The sequence below is a fragment of the Peromyscus eremicus genome, chromosome 10 (assembly GCF_949786415.1).
Source record: "Peromyscus eremicus chromosome 10, PerEre_H2_v1, whole genome shotgun sequence".
Classification (NCBI taxonomy): domain Eukaryota; kingdom Metazoa; phylum Chordata; class Mammalia; order Rodentia; family Cricetidae; genus Peromyscus; species Peromyscus eremicus.
In genome coordinates, this window is record NC_081426.1 from 27,424,492 (window position 1) to 27,447,694 (window position 23,203).

Sequence of the window (23,203 nt, forward strand, 5' to 3'; positions counted from 1 at the left end):
CTCTGGGGGGGTTGGCAAACACAGGCTAAAAGGCAACACTGAGCTGAGAGGTGGCCAAGTTCTGATCCCTCGCCCATTCCCAGTACATCCCTGGAACCTGCTGTCCCAGCCTGTGGCCAATCTCCAGAAGGCAACTGTGTGTCTCTAAGTCTGTGTTCTGAGTTCCAAAGACCGTGGCTGACAGCTGGGATTTAAAGAAAAAAACAGTCTGCAGGCGGTCCAAAGCCGAGGTCTTCTTTTAATAAGACATTCCTCCTTTGTATATGGTTTTCAGTCAGGGCACTTCCACAGGCTGTTGCTTTGAAATGTCAGTGGCTCCCAGGAAGGCTGGGCAGAGTCCACACTCCCATTTTTATAAATGAGAAACCTGAGGCCTGCGGGGAAGGTAATTTGCCCCAAACTGTGCACCCTTCAAGGATGTTCTCCTGTGCTGGTATCCTCTTGGTGTCCAATATACTCATACATGAAATCACTATACGGAATTAAATTTTTCACAGTATTCTTTTTCGTACCAATATTTTTCAGCTTTCAATGAAGTAGGAGGGTATGAGGCGTTCTTGGAGAAGTACATGAAAGCCATTCCAAGCGTGGTTTCTGATGGAAACGTCACCATTAAGGAAGAATGCTACACTCCCAGGGCTGACTCGTTCCATATATTCCGAGATCCTATTAAGGGCGACATTCCATGGCCTGGGCTCATCTTTGGTCTGGGCATCCTCTCCCTGTGGTACTGGTGCACAGACCAGGTATGCAGTCTGGGTGTGCAGGTAGACAGGTTGCATGATGGAGACTCTCACTTGGCAGGCTGCTGGGGTTGAGTATGGAGAGGAAGGTCTGTGGGTTTCTGGGGACCAAGGCTAAAGACCCAAAACAGGGAAGCTGGGATGTCAGAGGGTCACAGTGTCACTGGGCTGCACAGCTCCTCACTGGGATGTTCTTGACAGGTCATTGTGCAGCGTTGCCTCTCAGCTAAGAACATGTCTCATGTGAAGGCCGGCTGCATCATGTGTGGCTATATGAAGCTGTTGCCCATGTTCCTCATGGTGATGACGGGGATGGTCAGCCGGATTTTATACACAGGTAATTCCTCTACCCGAGCTCAGCCCATTGTTACTTTGCTAGCTGTATGGCACTCTGGAAGCCCTCCGGCTCCTCTGATACTCTCTCTTTCGTGCCATGATTACCAAGGGTCAGGGCTGCCTGTGTCGGGCAGTGTGCCCATCAGAGACACAGAAATCTTGGCGTTGCCTTTCCCAGTCTCTTTTTAAATCAGTTTATTATTTATTTTTGTTTTTAAAATTTAAAGTTGCTTGATAGCAGGCTTGTCACCAAGCCTGACAACCTGAACTTGATCTCTGGAGCCTACGAGGTGGAAGGAGAGAAGCAATTCCCTCATTTCTTACATCAACAGTTGCCTTCTCGTTATTTTTCATTATTTTTTGAATCTTCCACAGTCATGACATCATCCAGGTTCCCTCTTCCAGGAAATAATCTTTGCTCGATTGCTGTTCTGCCCCCTGACCCCCAGCCTTGCAGCGGTGTCTAATAATTTATTTCGTAATTTTAATGTCAAAGGCCCAGCCAGTTGCTGATTGCCATGTTCTTTGCCCTGTTTCATGGATTGTTTCCTTGCAGGGGCCTCAAGCCTGTGACTTTCCATCTAGAGTGACAGATTCATCTTTGGCCTTTTTTTGTGGCATCTCAGCATTGCTATTTACATGCTGCTGTTATGAATAAAAATAATTTTTGGTTAGCTGTTACGACTCAAAACTATTTGAAATGCAAAATAACAACAATAAATAGAGCACCGCAGAGTGACAGTTTGGCAAGCATCCTCCAAAATGAAGTCAGAAGAGTTGGCAGGCATTTGCTATCTTGTCCTTGGTTACATGCCCTCTCTAGGCTCTCCTATTCCTATACCGGCTTATACACCATGAGGAAATATAATTGCCCTCTATATTCGTAACTCACATATCTGTGGCTCTTCAACCAACTACATATTGAAAAAAATCTGCACCTATGATGACAATTTGTAAAGTTTTGCTTATCGCTTTTTCCAAACAACATAGTATAACAGCTATTTCCATAGCATTTATAGCTTATTATGTATTGTAAGTACTCTGCATGCCATTTAAGGGGAAGATGTGCATGTATTACAACAGATACTATGGTATTTTATTTAAGGGGTTGAGCACCTGCAGACTTTGGAATCCATTAGATCAAGAGTACCCAGGAACCAATCACGTGTGGATACTGAGAGACACTTGTCTAGCAAACAGAATGGCTCATTCCTTAATGGCTACTGCATGTACTTATTTACAAAATACTACTTTGGTGAATTGGTGCTGTGCAGTGCAGTGCTAAATGAGTACTTAACAGATGTTTGTGGAGCTGAATTCTATATAAGTTTCTAGAATTTGCTCCAAGATTCTAGATCTTGCTCCCTTCTCCTCCCAGTCTGTTTCTTTCTTATCTCTGTGCCAGATTTCTCACATCTTGGGAGCCACCGTAGTTTTCTAGGGATTGACTGTATGCTTAAGAGCTATTCAAAGTAAACCTCAAAACTAGGAGTCACAAATAACCATGATTTTCAGGAGGAAAAAGAAAAGACAATTATCATCACCAAGCTGTTAAGATAGAAGACAGCGTCTCCTCCCTTCCCACCAGATCATTTCTTAGTTTCCTTTTTTTCCCTCTGCCTAAGAACCATTTTTCTCTGCTGTGGGAGCTTCAAGCTGTGTCTGGGATAACAGGGCCAGGATATGACACAGAACGGCTTAGCTGGGAGATGTTCTCTTCCTGGCAGTGTTCTTGGGTGTTGGGTGGGAATATCTTGTTTGAAGTGTTGCTTTAAGAAGGTAAACATGCCGAGCGGTGGCGGCGCACGCCTTTAATCCCAGCACTCGGGAGGCAGAGGCAGGCGGATCTCTATGAGTTTGAGGCCAGCCTGGGCTACAGAGTGAGTTCCAGGAAAGGCACCAAAGCTACACAGAGAAACCCTGTCTCAAAAAACCAAAAAAAAAAAAAAAAAAAAAGAAGGTAAAACGTTTTGCAACCGTCTGAACCCATTGCAACCCAACGAAAACTTGCTGATACAACTCTTCATCTCTCTCTAGACAAAATCGCCTGTGTCATCCCCTCAGAATGTAAGAGGTACTGCGGCACTGCTGTTGGCTGCACCAACATCGCCTATCCAACCTTGGTGGTGGAGCTCATGCCTAATGGTGAGACTTTCTTGGGAGGTCAATTTGGTTTAGGCTCTACCTAGACTTTTGGGTGCATTCTGGGACAAAGCCCTTTCCCAGCCAGGGCTGTGCTCTAAGGTGAAAGCCCCATTTCTGTGTTTTTGAGTTACTGTCCACAACATATGGTTCGGTTGGAGTCTATCATCCCGGGTCTTGTCCTTTAGTTGGGCTAAGAAAGGAAACGATATGAAAACGTTGGGGTGGGGGCAGAAATTCCCTATTCATGCCTGTCTAGATAGTCATTTAAAGCACTTAAACAAAGAGGTTATAACTTACAACAGTCATTTTGTAGTATGGAGGCTCCTGAAAAAAAAAATAAAAATAGACCTACCATAGGGTTCAACGTTCTCCGTACAGAGTTCATATCCAAAGGGAATGAAACCACTATGTTAAAGAGACAACTGTGTTCTAGTGTGCATCATAGGCTTGTGCACAATTGCCGAGCTATAGAACCAACCTAAGTGTTCAAACATAAATGGATAAAAATGTGGTCTCCATAAACAATTCAGACTCGCAAGGTGATCTGTTCATTTGTGGTAATATGGATGACGCTGCAAGATGTTAAGTGAAAAAAGCCAGTTATAGAAACTCAAATGCTGAATGATCTCATTTCAAAATTTAGAATTTGTGTGTGTGTGTGTGTGTGTGTGTGTGTGTGTGTGTGTACACATATGCACACATGTGGAAGCCACAAGTAGATGTCAAGTCTCCACTTCTAGTATTACTGTCTTAGTTAGGCTTTCTATTACTGTGAAGAGACACCATGACCATGGCAACTGTTACAAAGGAAAACATTTAACTGAGGTGGCAGCTTACAGTTTCAGAGGTTCAGTCCATTATCATGGCAAGGAGCATGGTGGCATGCAGGCAGACATGGTGCTGTAGAAGGAGGTGCTACATGTTGATATGCAGGCAACAGGAAGCAGAGTGTCTCACTGGGTGTGGCTTGACCTCAAAGCCTATCTCCACAGTGACACAGGTCCTCCAATGAGACCACACCTACTCCAACAAGGCCACACCTCCTAATAGTGCCACTTCTTTTGCAGGCCATTTTCTTCCAAACCACCATAATTACTTTAAATATTTTATTTATTATTTGTGTGTGTGTGTGTGTGTGTGTGTGTGCGCTGTGTGTGTGTGGACATCCGAGCACAGCCTTTAGGAGCTGGTTCTCTCCTTCCACTGTATACTCTGGGGCTCCAATCCAGGCCATCAGGCTTGTATACCCATCACTTTTACCCACCAAGCCGCTTCGCTGGCCCATGCACTTTATTTTTTTTCACAATTTTACAAATTTACACTGTGATAGAAATGCTAAGTGTGTAAAAGGGAAATACACAAATTTGTAGAGAACATTTTACCTGACAGTTGCAATAACCTATATTGTCACTCATTTATAATAGTGATAGTCCTTTTCCTGTTACATTTATTTTTATTATTATTAAAGTATAATACATTTCTTTCCCCCAGCTCCTCCCATGTGTTTCTCTTTCACTCTCTCAAATTTCTGTCCTTTAAAATTTAATACACACACACACACACACACACACACACACACACACACACACAGAGCTGAGTCTATTTAGTGTTGTTTGTATGTATTTGATTTCAGAGCTGACCATTTGGTATTAGATAACTAGTTGGGAGCTCATCCCAAGGAGAAGACTACTTCTGCTCTTAATGTCCCTTAGTTGCCTGTGGTCCTTTGCCTATGGTTGGGGCCCCTTCCATGTTATCATGTCTATTGATGTTGTCCTTGTTCAGGTCTTGTTTAAGCAGCCATATTGTTAAGATAGCATGCATGAAACTTCCCTGTCATTTCTGGGAAACACAGTCTTACAGCAGATTTCCTGGTCCTCTGGGTCTTATAATATTTCTATCTTATCTTCCAAGATGTCCCATAAGTCTTAAGCCGTGGGGTGTTTGTTTGTTTGTTTGTTTGTTTGTTTGTTTGTTTAAGACATGCTATCTCACTGTACTTGGTGCTTGTGGGAGCCCACAGAGGTTTCCTAGTGAGATCTGAGCTTGCTTTACCCAGCAGGGCTGCATAAGGGGATGAATTGACTGGTTACTGAATTGCATGGTTACCAGGTGTTTGAAAGGGTCTGCACTTGGCTGTGCTAGGGGGAGGTCTTTTGCTCTACCCCTTGGCATTTCTTTAAAAAGCCCTTTAGAAGAGACAGAAGGGGCTGATGGATAAGGATCCAGGTCCTCCCGGGGCTATCCTGTGTTTCTATCTGTCTCTCTCTCTCCCCTCTATATATCTATCTAAATCTCTTATCCCTCACTCCTCAAGAGTACCCTGGGAAAAAAAGATGGGGATGAGTCCCCCACAGGAGCTCTCAGTTTTGGCTAGACTGGCTGACTAGGGAGCCCCAGTATCTGCATCTTTCCCATCAGCATTGGAGTTACAGATATGTGCTATAGTTCCTGGCTTTATGTAGATGCTAGGGATCCGAACTCAGGTCCTCCTGCTTATGCAGCAAATACCTTATCCACTGAGCCACCTTTCCAACCTTTCTTCCATCTGTCTGTCTGTCTGTCTGTGTATCATCTCTCTCTCTCTCTCTCTCTCTCTCTCTCTCTCTCTCTCTCTCTCTCTCTCTCTCTCTCATCCATCCAGGCTGGCCTTGAATTGAATTGATGTTAGTCTTTTTGTCTGAGCTTCCCTAGTGCTCAGATTACTGGTGTTTACCAACATGGCTAGCTTTCTTTTTAAACTTCTTTCCACAAGCTTTATGTACAATCTTGGGCAGAACATTTGTATTCCACTCATATAGGAGCGGGAGTAATATTTAACTCCTCCACTGAACTTGGCTGCTTATTAATTAAGGTTCCGATGAGCAACAGTCAGTCACACTGGTCTTTGCCGGAACAAATGTGTGACTTCTCCAAATTGGCCCTGTACCCCTCTGCTCTCATGAGACCCTAGCACATGGTGCTAGAGTAGAACAGTGAACAACAAAAAGATGTGTGCAAAACAGCAAAACACTGTGTTTGTACTCAGTGTTTCTGGCCTCCTGGCAGTCACCTGGCTTCTGTGAATACTGAATCCCATGTTAGATCACACAGACATTTCCTGTCCCTCACTTTACATCACTCAATAGCATTTAATGTCATCTATCGGTTGTCTTTCTCATACCTTTCTCTTTGGGTTCATAATGTTGTCCTCTCCAGTTCGTCTCTTTCCCCCATTTTCTTAGGCTGCCTCTTTGGTTTCACTTGTAGATTCAGCTTTTCAGCCAGCGAGTGTTCCCCCACTAATCCACATCACTTCTGCCCATTTTGTCTCCTAATTATCACGTACTTTTCTTCCTGTCTGCTTTTGCCTCTCTTGCCTTACTAGTCTGCTATACCATGATTTGGGGGCGGGGGCTAGGCTGCCATACAATTATATTTAGCAAACATTTGTTGAGCAGGTAAGTGAATGAAGGTCTAACAAGAATAGAACAATGAGAGGAAATTAAGTTGCTTGTCCCGATGCTGCTCAAGTCATCAATGGCAAAGCCGATGTCGGTGGAGTTTAAACAGGTCTTGTTGCAGGTCAGGCAGGCTGTGTCACAGACCCACTTCACCAGGTGATTTATTAGTGTGGCTTACAGCTTGTGGCCCAGCTAGCCCAACAATCACTGTCTTCCAACAGAAAGTCCCAGAATCTAGTAGTTGTTCCATCCATAAGGCTGGGTGTCTCAACTGGTCTTCAGTGTATGCTGGAATCCCTAAGAAGTAGGCTCCAATGCCAGTGAAGGAATGGACTTGCCAGAGAGAGTGATGGCAAGGAGGCAAAGAGCAAGAGCTTCCTTCTTCCAAGTCCTTTATATAGGCTGCCACCAGAAGGCATGGCCCAGATTACAGGTGGATCTTCCCACCTTAAAAGATCCAGATTAAAGGTGGATCTTTCCACTTCAAATGGTTTAATTAAGAAAATCTCCCACAGTTGTACTCGGGCTTGGGTTTTAGTTGATTCCAGATGTGGTCAAGCTGATAACCAAGAGCAGCCATCATACTCTGTATGCTACAGCTTTGCCAGATGTGACTTGCTCATTTCTCTAGGCTCCCATTCATGGATGTCTTTTCATTCTCTTTTCAATCTAGTGTAGACATCCTTCTGCTGTATCATGACTCTTTTTGGTGAGAGTCCTTATGAAAGTCCCCTTGGATGGAAATACCTGCCACTGCCATGACCACCACACTCACCACCACCATCATCATCACCATTTAGTTTAAAATCCTCTCATGTTTATCTTGTCTCTGAATCATTGTCTTCTTTCTTATAAAGTCTTAACAAAGTTAAAGAATTAGCCAGGGAAAGATTTTTTTTTTTTTTTTTGGTTTTTTCGAGACAGGGTTTCTCTGTGTAGCTTTGCGCCTTTCCTGGAACTCACTTGGTAGTCCAGGCTGGCCTCGAACTCACAGAGATCCACCTGGCTCTGCCTCCCGAGTGCTGGGATTAAAGGCGTGCACCACCACCGCCCGGCCAGGGAAAGATTTTAAGGGAACACTCTAGTCAGGAAGTAGCCGGGTCTTTCTAGCTCTCTTCTTGTTTACTTCATGTTGGAAAACTATGGGAGATTCTCTTACACACTCTTATTTCTTGTGCACTTGGTTTAATTATAAAGAAGACTAGAGTTTCCATTGTCTTAGAAGTCCAGTTCTTAAAACCTCTATTCTTCCCAGAGAGATGAATTTGAGGACCTAGGCACGATTTCTAAAGGCAAACAAACCTTGGGTGCTGCTGCACAAGAAACAGAGAGTTGGGGTGACGGATGTGTCACTCAAAACCTCTCTCTCTTCCAGGACTGCGAGGCCTGATGTTGTCAGTGATGATGGCTTCACTCATGAGCTCCTTGACCTCCATATTCAACAGTGCCAGCACCCTCTTTACCATGGACATCTACACCAAGATCCGGAAGAGAGCATCCGAGAAGGAGCTCATGATCGCAGGAAGGTAAATGTGGTTTCCTCCACTCTGCCATGTACCAGGGAAGCTGAAAAGATCATAAAAGATTCTACCCACCGTAGTTCAGTTAGGCAAGATTGGCAGATACTTGGTATAATCGGAGTTGTCTCTGTGGCCAGTTATATTTACCCTTCTCTGGCACTTTCTTTTTATTTTCTGTGGTAATGGGGGATTGAAGTCAGGGCTTTGTGTACTCCAGGCGAGCACTGTACCACAGAGCTAGACCCCAGCCCTGACATTTCATTTTACATTGAAGACAATTAAGCAGTGTCCCACTGGAGTTAGAAGAAATGTAAGAAATCAACTTCTTTATCTCAGGCTACTAATGAGGGTTACTAGAATGAAGTTATCTGTATCTTAACTAGGTCTGGACTGGGCAGAGCTAGGATTGCTGGCTACAGCCAGTTAAGTCCCTCCGCAGAGCTCTCAATATACTCTGTGAAGTACAAAGCACCAGCTATGTGCACATATACTTTAATAAATGGTGCTGGGATCAAACTTGGTACTTTGCATGGACCAGGCAAATGCTCTCCCATTGAGCTACATGCCCATTCCTTGTTTTTTGAGAAAATAAGGATACCTATCCCCACAAAAGGGTGTCTAACCAGCAGAGCGTCTACTACTTTGCACTCTACTGAGCAGCACCGAGACCTCACTTGTTTTTTTCTTAGAAGGTACCTACTGGAAAGAACCCCAGTTTGTTGACTTGTACAGTTCTAGATCTCCTGGTCCTAAGATTGCATTGAATCTCACATTTTTTTGTGCATCCAATAACTACTAGCTTTGGGTTTGCTCAAATTAAACAAGCTCACAGTGGCATGAAGCAACTGTATGGTTTGTAAGAGCAATCCAGGACCCAGATAAGGGAGAGACGAGCATGGCTTAGTGTAGTAGGGGAAGGTTTGGTGGAGGGAGATTTTGGAGTCAAGATTGGCAGGTAGGGTTTGGGTAAATAGTGGGTGGTATGGGAAGGCCGTCCCAGAGGGAGACCGATGTGAAAACATTACTCATTTGCTTTAAATACACACGGGGTAAGGAAACTCTGGTCTTCTTTATAATTAAACCAAGTGCACAAGAAATAAGAGTGTGTAAGAGAATCTCCCATAGTTTTCCAACATGAAGTAAACAAGAAGAGAGCTAGAAAGACCTGGCTACTTCCTGACTAGACTGTTCCCTTAAAATCTTTCCCTGGCTAATTCTTTAACTTTGTTAAGACTTTGTAAGAAAGAAGAAAAAGAAAATGATGTTTTAAAATTTTTATTTAATTTAAAAAATTTTAATTTTAGAGCCGAGTGTGGTGATGCCTGCCTTTGATCCCGGCACTTGGGAGTCAGAGGCAGGTGGATCTCTGTGAGTTCGAGGCCAGGCTGGTCTACAGAGAGAGTTCCAGAACAGCCAGGACTGTTACACAGAGAAAACCTGTCTCAAAAAATCAAAAGAAAGAGAGAAAGAGAGAGAGAGAAAAAAAGAAGGAAGAAAATTTTATTTTTTAAATTTAATTTTGAAATTTTAAAAAAATTTTAAATTTAATTTTGAAATTTTAAAAAAAATTTAAATTTAAATTTCCTATTTGTGAGGTGATTTTCTCTCATTAATCTTCACCCAACCTTTTATTCTCAGTTTTTAGCTGGAGAACTTGAGACTTGGAGGGAGATTAAGTAGCTTGTTTCATACAGGAATAATGAGAACTTGAATCCATGATTACCTTGCTCCCGAGTCTGTAACCTTGTACCGACCTTTGACTCTTCTCAAAGTGGGGTTTTTGTGCATTAGATCACTGGGCCTAGCTGCCTTTTGAAAGTCAAATGTGTCTCAGTTATTCATAGACACAGATGACTTTCAGTTAAGCAGAGTAAGGAAGAAAGAGGCCTCCAGAATGAATTTGCTTCACTGTGGTAATATGAGATACGTATATATTTATATAATACATGTGTGCATATATATTTGCCGGTAACACCTACATATAGGTATGTGCATATGCGTTTCTATATTATTGGTATATATTTATCACGTAGAACACTGATATGCTAGTATATGCATATGTGTTTCTATATTACTGGTATATATTTATCATGTAGAACACTGATATGCTAGTATGTGCATATGTGTTTATATATTATTGGTATATATTTATCATGTAGAACACTGATATGCTAGTATGTGCGTATATATTACTGGTATATATTTATCATGTAGAACACTGATACACTTGTGGGGCTTTGATTTCAGGTTGTTCATCCTCGTACTGATTGGCATCAGCATCGCCTGGGTTCCTATTGTGCAGTCTGCTCAAAGTGGACAGCTCTTTGATTATATCCAGTCTATCACCAGTTACTTGGGGCCACCCATTGCAGCTGTCTTCCTGCTCGCTGTGTTCTGCAAGAGAGTCAATGAACCAGTAGGTATCACTCTAGCAGCTCCAGAAAAGCCCGTGTGCCGCAGCAGTCACTTATGGGCCTTTGCATATTCTCTGTGAGAAGGATTCTGTATTCCAGAGATCTCAAACAGAAGTGGATGTGCAGTTATAGCTTTGACTGGGTATGCCTCAAGAAACCCTGGGGTCCCCTGAGAATTGGCATGAAACCTCAGGAGTTAGTGTCAGACCCACTTTCTCTCTGACCCCCTTGTCCTTGCTACAAGGTCTCAACTAATAGTGTATTTTTTCCATCCAACCTTTTTCCCCCCATTTAGGCACTTAGTTTTATTTTCTTTGAGTTAGTCTCTGAAATGCTTGTGTTTATATTGCCTTCTAGAAACCTAACTTTAAAAGGTATTGGCCTCGTTTACTGAAGGAGGAATAAATAGAACAGGGGTGTCTCCTATGGGGTAGGGGATGGCATAGACTATGACCAGAGAGCTTCCCCTCCCTGGCTCTTTGACAAGTCGTGTGGTGTCACATGAGGTATGGGTTAGAGATGAGGGCCACACTATACTTTGCACACTCATAGGGCTTCTCTCCAGCATGGGTTCACTGGTGCACGGTTTACCATACTTGTTACACATATAAGGTTTCCCCACTGTGGATTCCTATATGAATATGTATAAGCTACAAGTGAAGGCTTCCCACAGTCCTTATGCACATGAGGAGATCTCCACTCTGAAGTCTCTGGCAGACAGTAAGGCAGGAGGGCAGATAAGAGGCTTTTCCACATTCATGGAGTAAGCTTTCTCTGCTGTATGAATTCTTTGGTGCATACTAAGACTTTTGCACACACTTTGCACACATATGGCTTCTCGTCAGTATGGCACCGCTGTTTCTATCCATCCAGTCTTTGTAATTCTGACCTGACTATGTGGCTCCCACTAGGAACTCTTGTTTGAAGTCCCTGGGTGAACAACACCAGAGGATGTTCTAGTACAAGTTACCTACAATGTGAACTTGCCTTTTTAGTCAGGATCTTCAGGGCCCAGTGAGGGACAAAGTCCTTGTACTCAAGAAGTTCATCTGTGAAACTGTAAGAGAGATGACAAATGAGCCATGAAACGTGGGACAAAGTGTAAGTAGGCAGGGATTCAAAAAGGGCCATGTCAACGGACACCAAAACTCCAAGCAGGGAAGGCTGCTTGGAGGGCATAGGGCAGAAAGGATTTAAAGTCGAGAAGAAACAGGGCATTCAAGATGGAGCGCACAACCTTGGCCAATGTGGAGACCAAATGAAAGGGAGGGCCTTATGAGGAGTTTAACCTGTCCAGAGATGGAGTTTGTGTGTATGAAGAATGGGAGACACAGCTGAGAAACCAGGGTAGGAACAGCACCATCGAAACCCAGGTCAGTGAGTCTGAGTCCACTAACCTGGGGGGAGGGTGCTGCCAAGTTTCAAGTACAACAGAAATGGTACCTAGAGATGGATGTGCTCTTCAGCCATCCACCCACATGGGAAGAATAGGAAAACGTGGCTGCTACCCATGTGTCAGGCTAATTGTCTGACACAATACAAATGATGACGTGCTTTTTAGTTTTCATCCTGTAGGGCAGAAACAGATGAACACTCTACCAAGGAGGTGCCTTGGTAGAGTTTTGAGGTATACAGTTTTGAGGCACACAGTTTTGGGGTACACAGTTTTGAGGTACACAAATCTGTTATGTGCATCTCTTCCTTCATCATCCATGAAGAAGATAGTCCAGATGTTCTGATGACACACAACCTGGATGCAGAGATAGATGCACAGACCCAGAGATAGCAGAATTAAACTTGGAGTTGATTTTCACAGTTTAGTACATTATAAGTATATACCTTGGGATAAGTTTAGAGGAGATTATCAGAGGGCTGGATCACTGGAGATCCCTAAAACACAAATTAAAACAGTGTGTCCGAGAGCCTTACGTGTTCTTGCAGTAGCCCACAAGGATACTCAGTTCAACACTTCCAACTACTAAAGCTAAGAATTGGCATAGAGTTCCACAGTTACCAGCTCTAAGAGATTTTGCCTTCCCTTACTTCAAGAAGGACATTAGGTAATGTCTAGAATGTTTACACAGATCTGGTGAGTAGCAGTCCGGCATAAGCCAAACATCTTAAAACACATGTCAGCACTCCAAATACCACAGAGCCAAGGCTGCTCTTTTCTAGGAGTTTGGTTGAGACCGTGTGTAGTGTCTATTTGTGTCACTTTAACACAGTACCAAGGTCAAGGAGCCCTGGGGTGGAGTCTGGAGAATAGCAAGTACAGGTTGCCAGAGTCCTTAGGACTGGCCGGGAACGGTGTTTGGTGAGGCATCACCCAAGGCCTTGAGGAAAATACGGCTTCCACACATGCCAAGAGCTTTGGAAGGATAAAGGAATGGAGAGAGGTTAATTGCAAAGAGGGAGGATTTAAAATGAGGAGGTGAAGGAAGAGGAGCAAGAGGAAGAGCGGGGGAGCAGGAGAAGAAAAAAAGAAGAAAGGAAAGCCTCTTCAATGCTGTTTCTCTCAAGTAAAATGAAGGATGTGGGTCAGTGAGATGCTATGTGGGTAACAGTACTTCCATGCCTGATTTGGAGTTCGAGCCCAGGACCCATATCAAGGTGGAAGGAGAGAACCAACTCCACAGAACTGTCTTCTGATCTTCATGTGCATGCTGTAGTGTGCACAACCCTTCCCCCACATCAAGTGTGTGTGTGTGTGTGTGTGTGTGTGTGTGTGTGTGTGTGTTTGTGTGTGTGTGTGTGTGTGTATGCACAGAGTCAAAAATTCAAAAGCTAAGATTGTTTTTTATGGGTCTGGAGGAATGGCTCAGAGGTTAAGAACATGCACCACTTTTGCAGAGGACTGGAGTTTGGTTCCCTGTTCCTACATCCAGTGGCTCACAACTACTTGTGACTCCAGGTATAGAGGTCTGATGCTTTGGGCCTCCACAGGCACCTGTACCCATGTGTACCCCCATACACACAACTAAACGTAAAACAAATCTTTCAAAACACAAGAAAAATTTCAAAGGAAAAGTGTTTGCCGAATAATGGGAAACCTATTTTTTTCCTTTTCCCATTTTCATTTATTTCATTTAAAAGAAACTTCCAGATTTCAGACATGGGATAGGCACTACCAACTGAAAGAGAGCAACATTTGGCTCTTTCTCCAAGCAAGCTCTAAGCTCAGAATAGGAGCTAGAGAAGTGTCTCCACAGAAAGGAGGACATGCCCACCTAGTTCTGAATCACTTACTTAGTCTAGAGCAGGAAACTAGACTCCACACTCGTCTGGACAGAGAAAACAACAGAGACAAAGATCCTGGGAGGTGAGCATAGATGGCATCATCAAATAGCCAGTAATTTAGTATGTGGTGCTTTGAATGAGAATGACCCCCATAGGCTCATATTTTTGAATACTTGGTCCTCAGTTGGTTGAACTGTTTGGGAAGGATTAGGAGGTGTGGCCTTGTTGGAGGAGGTGTGTCATTGGGGATGAGCTTTGAGGTTTCAAAAGCCCATGCCATTCCCCAATGATGCTATATCTCTCTGCTCTGTGCTTTGGAACAGATGTGAGCCTACTGCTCCAGTGCCTGTCTGCTGCCATGCCCCCTGCCATGATGGTCATGGACTCTAGCTCTCTGGAACTGTGAGCCCCAAATTACAATGCTTTCTTTTACAAGTTGCCTTGGTCACAGTGCTTTGTCACAGCAGTAGGAGAAGTAACTAAGATGATATCTTGAAATATAAAGTATTTGAGTTCAGGTAGCCACCTGAAACAAAGAGCAAAGAGACCGCCTGAAAAGAATCGTGAAGTCTCTTGCTGATAACACTGTAATTTGTCACTGACCCTTCCAAAACGTGGCCTTTGGAAGGAGGTATGGTTCTCCAGGTGAGGACTGGCCAGAAGGAAAGAAAACAGGTAAAAAAAAGAGAGAGGATGGGAGGAAAGAGGGAAGGAGAGTGGAAACAGGTATCTAAAAATGCAATAGGTACTTTTTAAAAGTCTTTTACATTTCTCATACATAAACCCCACTCAAATTTAATGTCAATCACATAGTAAAATTTCACTCTCAGATTAAACTTAGTGACATTGCATACACAAAGGGAGATAAGCCAGGCAGTGGTGGTGCACACCTTTAATCCCAGCACTTGGGAGGCAGAGGCAGGTGGATCTCAGTGAGTTCGAGACCAGCCTGGTCTACAGAGTGAGTTCCTGAACAGCCAGGACTGTTACACAGAGAAACCCTGTCTCTAAAAACCAAAAAAAGAGGTAAAAGTAAAGAAGGAGTATTCCTATTGTTTTATTTTTGAGACTATAATATAATTACATTTATCACTTCCTTTTCCTCCCTCTACTCCAATATACTCCTACTTGCTCTTTCAAATGTATGGTCTCCATTTTTCCATTAATTATTGTTACACACACATACACATATGCATATGCATATACATATATATCATAGAAAGTGCTACTTACCAGTTCTGGCCAGAATCTGAATTTCAGTGCCTTGGCCTCGGATGGCCGGGAGGAACCTTTTCTCCTTTGTTTCTTTATCTCTGTCTTCTGCTCCTTAGGAAGATGAGAATGTCATTGCTTTCTTGTTTCAGCACCATTAACCTGGGGTTTTCTTTTGCAGGGAGCCTTCTGGGGACTGATTCTAGGCTTTTTCGTTGGAATCTCCCGCATGATTACCGAGTTTGCCTATGGAACTGGGAGCTGCATGGAGCCCAGCAACTGCCCCACGATCATCTGCGGGGTCCACTATTTGTACTTCGCCATCATCCTCTTTGCTGTCTCTATTATCACCATCTTGATCGTCTCCTTCCTCACCAAGCCCATCCCCGATGTGCACGTGAGTATCCATTTGAGCTAACCCCGCCCTTGTTCCACACCCCTCTGAGCAGCTCACACTCTATGTGACTGAAATAGTTCCAGCTTATCGTTGGTTTCATGTAGAGGCATTCAGGATGGGAAACATGGAATGCTTGCTGTATCAACACTGTCTGGTGCAAATCCTCAGAGCCCAGACTTCAGTCTGGGGGCTGTTCTGTAGACTCGGCCTCCTGAGTGACAGATACAAAGTGAAGAGAGGTCACTCCACAGGCAACATAATGCTCTAGACTAGAAGTCCATGTCCAAAATAAGAAGCTGTATTTCTTGTGAAAGTGCCATGGCCAAATCCAGAAGTCCCGGAAAGGGACATGCCTAGTTACAAAAATCACCCACTCAGGGAAACCACTTAAACTATGGTTTACTTTTTGACTTCTTTCTAAATGAGACATTTTTAACAATATGTTTTATTCTGTTTTCTGCTGTTATAATTGAATGCCACAGACTGGGTAGATTATAAATAATATTAGAAACAATATTTATAAATAATATTTATAATATTACAAATAATAGAAGTTTATTTCTCTTACCATGTGGATGCTGGAAAGTTCAAGGTTGAGAGGCTTTGTATGGTGGGGTTTCTTGCAGAATAATGACATGGTAGCTGGTGTCTTGGCAGAGAGAGAGGAAGAAAGGATAGGGGCCAAACTTCATCTTTTTTGTTTTTAACCAGGAAGGTTCTCCCAGGATAACAGTGTTAAGCGGTAATTGGATTACTCACCTCCAAAGATTATCTAAAGAAAGCCCTGCTCTTGGTATTGTCAAACTGGCAATTGCCTTCCAGTATTTGTTTTGGACATTCAAACCACAATGCCCTGCCAATGCCCACCCGTTTCAAGCCTTCAGAAATCATAAAACGCTTCTTTAGCTGCAGATGCTACCATTGGATTAAAGTGATTTCACAGCTTCAGCAATTCAAAGAAGGATAATCAATAATGAACCCATTTTATTATAGTCAAAATAGTGTCATGACCCAACACGTACAGCATTCTGGTGTTCCCAGGTTTGCAAGGGAACAGAGCTAAAAAACAAAACAAAACAAAAACAAAAAGGAAGCCAATGTAGCATTTATCTGTGGGAAAAGGGTTGTGTGAACACCTTACTCCAGCACACACAAATACAAGCACCCGTGGGATCCCTAAGAGACCTTTAACCTCCCTGTCAGATGATCAAGATCTGAGACAACCTTATTGTAACCCAGAATCCACGTTTATAGCTGCAGATTCACCAGCTCCTCCTTTGCCAGCTCTGTGGTAGGGATCTCTACATTGTAGCAACCATTTTGCTTTATCTCAGTCTTCAGAAGTATTGAAGCCTCAAACATATTTAGCTCTGAGCTTCCTTGTGAAGTAGAGAAAGCAAGACACTCACCAAAAAGCATGATTGGGATGGAAGTGTGGCATTGGTTCTCACAGGATTTTGCAAATTCCTACCTCACATTCCAAAGTGTATCAGTAGAAACTGACCCCGCTCTATCCTGTGTTGATATGGCTCATGTTTATAGTTTTTATTTCCATAATGTGACAGTGTTCAATAATAAGATCATACAATGCTGTTTTGGAAAAATGACTTCCCGTCCTGTTTCTGAGAAGCAGTGCTAAGAGGACAAACTCCTTTATCGGAGAAAAGTGAATTCATCCACACAACAAACATTTATGTTTCAGGCGGTCTCTTCTCATGAGGTTTTTAATTTTAAAAACTCCATTTTATTTATATATTTTGTACACACACGAAGGTCAGCGGATAACTTGTGTGAGGTGGTTGTCTGCCACTCGGTGGATCCTCAGGATAGAACTCGAGTCTAAAGGCTTGGCTGTACACACCTTTATTCACTGAGCTATCTCACTGGCCCAGAAATTTTACATTTATTGTGTTTTTATTTCATTTTGCCTTTTATTTTTGTTTAATTTTTCTGTTTTATTACTATTGATATTATTTCACACCTTTGATACTTTCATATGTGAATATACTGAATTTTGGTCATTTACACCGTCCATTACCATCTGCCATCCCATGTCTGTCCTGAAACTTTTCTTTTCAACAAGCCCCTTCTTAACTTTGAATCTTATCTTTTGACTCACAGAGTATAGTTATGGCTGCTTGCATGAGCATGAGTGGGGAGCCATACAGAACATGGGAACTTATCACTGGCTACACCACTGAAGAAAATGACACTTTCCTCTCCAGCATTCTTTAATTGTCCACAGTCCCTCACACGGGGTGGGGTCTCATGAGTGCCTTCCCCATGCACGAGGAAGTGGCGACAGGCCGCATCTTGTGCAGGTCACTGCTGCAGTGAGTTCCTGAGGACAGTGGTGTGTCATGTCCAGAAGACACTGTTCACAGCACTCCTCCGCATCTGGTCTCTTTCCTTCTTTCTGTCCTCTCTTCTGTGATCCTTCCTGAGCCTCGGAGGTGAAGATGCAGATGTGTCATTTAGGGATGAGTTGAGGCAGTCTCTTAGCCTCTCTCTCTATTATGCTATATATATTAATTGGGATGTCGATGGGACAGTGATCCATGTTTTCTTGGTATGGAAAGGCCATATGCTTTTCCTTTCTTGATGTGTACTTTTTTGTTTTCCCAAATTCTGGGCCTATTTAGATCTTTCTGGTGTTGTTCGAATCTTAAATGGTCTTATATTAAAAAAAAAAACAAAACAACAACCTGGTACCACATATTGGGGTGAAAGCTGGAAGACTAGAGAGACAAAGGAACAAGCCACCTCTTACCTCTAGGACTCCTCAGCCTGAACAGCTTTCTTCAGCAGAAAGTCTTTACTTCCTGTCTCCTCACACCTTATATACCTTTCTCCACCCACCTATATCATTTCCTGTCTCAACTTTCCTAGTGCTGAGATTAAAGGTGTGTGTCACCACTGTCTGGCTCTGTTTCTCTCCTAGACTGAATCAATCTCATGTAGTTCAGGGTGGCTTTGAACTCACAGAGTTCACTGCCTCCCGAGGGCTAGGATTAAAGGTGTGTGCCATCACTGCCTGGCTTCTATGTTTAATCTAGTGGCTTGTTCTGTCCTCTGATCTTCAGGCAAATTTATTAGGGTACACAATATGTCACCACACTCTGTTAATCTGCTCTGCTTTCTCCACAGTTGTACCGTCTGTGTTGGAGTCTACGCAACAGCAAAGAAGAACGTATTGACCTGGATGCAGAAGATGAGCCCATTCAAGAGGACCCTAAGGATACAATTGAAATAGGTGTGTTCCTAAGCCATTTATTGAAGTCTTTAGCAAATGCCTTCATCACTGCTCATGTCCTTGAGGACTGGAGGAGGGCAGGGTGAAAGGCAGGTATGCATTGAGGAAGTTCACCAAATAGGTGAAGGTGAGGGAGAAACACTTTCAGCTGCCTCACTCTCCATATTTTGCAGAACTCATTGAATCAGTGAATGAAGAATAACTTGTTCTTGATTTGGAGCATGGTTGGCATGGCAGAGTTAGGGCTTTACTGACATATTCTATGGCCTGAGACAGAGACGTGTGCAAAGCTATGTTGACTTCTGATGACAACAGGGTATGGACCAGAGGCTCTTGGCATCTTATGTCTTTACACTTTAGATTAGAAAATCCAATTTCTCTGGATGCTTAAGATGATGCTTAGTGTCCATAGACTTATCCTTTGTGATTTTTTTTTCAGTTCTGGGGATCAAGCCTTACTTAGGTTTAGCACATTGCGAGGAGAGCGCTCTATCTCTGAGCTACCTGACTAGCCCCAGGCTTACCCTTTAAATTAAGGCTCTCTTCAGCTTTAGTGTTGCAACCTTTCCTCTCTATGTGGAAGAGATGTACACATGGGAATGCGTGTGTATGGTGTGCAGAAGACGTCTGGGGAAGTGAGGCGCTCAGGCCCATGCACTGATCAGGTGCTAAAATGGAAGGCCCATCAGTCCTGCAGGACAGCACTAGATGAAGCAGAACGAGTTACGAATCTGGCATCAGAAACAGAGATTCTTAGCTGCGGGCCCACTAGATGGCTACCTCACTATGGCCTAGAGACCATTTGCCCTCATCACCTCACTTTAGAGTTCTGATATATGTATGCACTTGATCACTAAAGCTCTTTTTGAATAATTGTGTGAGTTAGGAATGGTGGCACATACCCATCATCTAGTCTGGCTACATATTGAGACTGTACTCCTACCCCCAACAATCCGAAACAAAACATAACTGTCTGCATATAAAAACTAGGACATGCCAATCAGTAGTCTCTCAACGTTGTGATAAAATGTAGAGTGGATCTCACAGCTGGTGACTGGCAGAGCTGGCATATGAAACTATGTCTGTCTGTCTCCAGTGCCACACCTGACCTCCAAGGAGGGAATCTGTTCCTTCGCCAGCAACCTCTTCGGGTGTCAGCACCACTCAGATGGTTTGATCTAGCGGTGTTAACGTGCATCAGCATGTTCTAAGCCCAACAAGTACAGACTGTTGTTGTTCTGCATCAGGACCTGTGCGGAGTAGCCCTTACCCTCCAGATGGGTCTGTTGTGAAACCTTAGACTAGGCAAGTGCAGCCAACTCTCAGGCCAGCCTCACTGCCATCCAGTGACATAGCAAACAGATACAAGCTCTGTGTTTCAGAGGTGGGTTTACCACGTTCTCCCTAAGTCAGCTGTCCATCTCATAGTTAGCATGTCCCTCTCATAATCTATTATCTGACTATTCCAAATCAAAACACATTTTTTGGTCCTGGAAGAGATAAGACTCAGACTAGTTGATCATGAGAAGGCAGAATCCAACTCAACACTGTCTCATGCTTTGAATATTGTATTCAATTTCCATTCCTAAAAACAGGAGAACTGGCAAGCTTCTACAGAATGGTAAATGCTTTGTGGTATCCCATCTTCCCTGGAAACCCTTTCTAGTCCCGTTAGCCCAGTGGTTCTCAACATGTGGGTCATGACCCCTTTGGGGGTCAAATGACCCTTTCACAGGGGTTGCCCCAAACCATCTGCATATCAGATATTTACATTACAATTCATAACAGTAGCAAAATTACAGTTAAGAAGTAGCAATGAAAATAAGGGGTCACAGCATTCCGAAGGCTGAGAACCACTGCTTGAGGCTTTGTATCCAATAATCCCTTTATGTCTTTCTGCAGACACAGAAGCTCCCCAAAAGAAGAAAGGATGCTTTAGGAGGGCATATGATCTGTTCTGTGGGCTGGACCAGGAAAAAGGACCAAAGATGACTAAGGAAGAGGAGGCAGCCATGAAGCTGAAGATGACCGACACTTCTGAGAAGCCTTTGTGGAGGACCGTGGTGAACATCAATGGCATCATCCTGCTGGCCGTGGCTGTCTTTTGCTATGCCTACTTTGCTTGAATCCCACCTCCTGTTGTAGACTTGGCAAGTCTGGATTTGTTATTTCCTTTTAGACCATCTGTGGTGGTAAGGGGAAATCGGCCAGTTGTACATTTTACCCATTGGGATAAAATATGTATATATGTGATTTTAGGCTTGCTGGAGGAAAATAATTACGTCGCTGTGAATTTTTGCATTTGAAGCTAGTAGGGCACACTTACCTGTTTCTATTAGAGCTTTAGAGGAGGGAGAAATTGACTCAGATCTAGGAAAAGTCCGACTTAGACACAGAAACCTGCGTGGCCTCATGCTACCCTGCTTGAGGTACATCCAGCTTGTAATTATTGTTTATAATCCTTCAATACTATTTTTTTAAAAATTGTAGTCTGGTTCCTGTCACTTTCCTACCTGACCTTCCCTCCTCCTCCTCCTCCTCCTCCTCCTCCTCCTCCTCCTCCTCCTCCTCCTTCTCCTCCTTCTCCTTCTCCTCCTCTTCCGCCTCCTCTTCTAGCTTCTTTTTTTTTTTTTTAAGAAATCTTTTCCCCTGCCATCACATACCTCTAGATTTTTTTCTAGTAATAAGAAAATCAATTTGACAAATGAATGAATGCCCAGAAGCTGAGGATAAGGACCTAGTCCTAGGAACTTGTTCTTCAAAGTGGTAGTCTCAATGGGACAGTATTTATCTGAAGTGCAGGGACTCACACCAGTTGGGGGTGCAGACAATCTTAGGTACTGGGAATTTTCTGGTCTTTAAAGACATGCCCAGTGTGTGTCTCCTGTGTCTGTTACTCACCTTGGTGTTTACTGAGCCTGAAATGTCTTAGCCACTCAGGAATGCTCATTGACTCCATGATTTTTATGGCATTTATCGACGGGTGCTCCCTGGTCCTTGATTAGTTTATATTTTATTATTTTTTTGTGGCTGCACAAAGTATACCTGTGGTGTCTATTATGGAGAAGAATGCCTCATGGTGCTGATATTGACATGAAATATGGACTGAGAAGTTGACACTTCATGATAGGACAGAGCAAATGCACCTGTAGGGTATAGACTGCCCTACCTTCCCAGGAATCCCTAACATAAGTAGGCGGAGCTCCTCTTTCCCGTGTGTTCCCATGGCCACCATGGTTGCCTTCTAAGGTGTCCTGATTGGTGACCATCCCCTAACAAGGCTAGGGCAGATGGCCCGAGTTCTGGATGGCAGTGCTTGGTGGTTTTAGCTGGAAGAAAATGTTTATGTTGAGCTAGTTTTCCATGGGAAAAATAATTTTCATTTAACTTAAAATTAATGAATTAATTCAAATTATACTTGCAGAATCTCAATTATATTGTAATGTGATCCCACTGAAGCTAGGAAATCAGCATGTTATTGTAGACTAGTTTCAGATAGCTAGCTTAGGGAAGAGCTGAGGGAAGACTGGGCGTGGAAGTGGCTCCAAGATGAGTGGATGGCTTGTTGTTAGAGAAGAAAGGAAAGCTGGAGAGAGTTGATGGAGGTCCTCTTGTCCCCAGGCAGCCAGGCTGAGAAGATGGGGAGCGGGGAATTCCTCATGGCCGGCACTGCGCAGAGTGCTGTCTTGGGTGGGCTTTGCGGCAGGTTGTGAGTGGAGAGAGGGGAGGAACTGAAGCTTGAGGTGGGAAGGGCACTGTAAACTACCTAGATTGTTTGGGTTTCAGTTCTTGGCATTGGCCAATGATTTACTGTATATATTGTAATAAATTATTTTGTCTGAACTGTGTGTTTTCCTTTATGAATGATGGAAAATCTTGGTGCTTATAGGATTTCCTGTGGTGTAGAGAAGACACTTTGAAAAGGGGATGGGAGTCGCATGCATGTAGCTATGTAGATGCTATATTAAGTTGTATTATAATCCCATTGGTTAAAGGGTATTTATTTATTATTTATTTATTTATTTATTGGTTTTTTGAGACAGGGTTTCTCTGTGTAGCTTTGAGCCTTTCCTGGAACTCACTCTGTAGCCCAGGCTGGCCTCGAACTCACAGAGATCCGCCTGGCTCTGCCTCCCAAGTGCTGGGATTAAAGGTGTGCACCACCACCGCCCGGCAGGTTAAAGGGTATTTATGTTGATAAAAGCAAAAACATTAAAATTTGAACAACTTTGAAATTACAGGTAAATAGTGATCCTAATTGTAATTAGCATTCAGATATGGAACACACACACACACACACACACACACACACACACACACACACACACACACTTGAACAATTAAAAATTGTCACCAAAGCCAGGGACAAAGGCATGAGCCTATACTCTCAGGTACTAAAAAGGCCCAAATAGAAGGAACACTTGAGCCCAAGAGTTTGAGATAGGCTGGGCAACATAACCATATCCCAATTCAAGAAAAATGCATCTATTCAGCCTGAAATAC

General features: G+C 43.3%; 1 protein-coding gene across 1 annotated transcript in view; it reads left to right on the forward strand.

The window, feature by feature from the left end:
• The window catches only part of Slc5a1 (solute carrier family 5 member 1), an 87,227-nt gene extending 64,684 nt beyond the window's left edge, over nt 1-22,543 (forward strand). The window contains exons 8-15 of the mRNA XM_059275673.1: nt 526-746; nt 945-1,080; nt 3,117-3,224; nt 8,043-8,193; nt 10,435-10,603; nt 15,232-15,447; nt 18,595-18,700; nt 20,603-22,543. Coding sequence (XP_059131656.1) covers nt 526-746; nt 945-1,080; nt 3,117-3,224; nt 8,043-8,193; nt 10,435-10,603; nt 15,232-15,447; nt 18,595-18,700; nt 20,603-20,826 — 1,331 coding nt within the window. The 3' untranslated portion in view covers nt 20,827-22,543. The remainder of the gene's footprint in view (nt 1-525; nt 747-944; nt 1,081-3,116; nt 3,225-8,042; nt 8,194-10,434; nt 10,604-15,231; nt 15,448-18,594; nt 18,701-20,602) is intronic.
• The last annotated feature ends 660 nt before the right edge of the window (nt 22,544-23,203 follow it).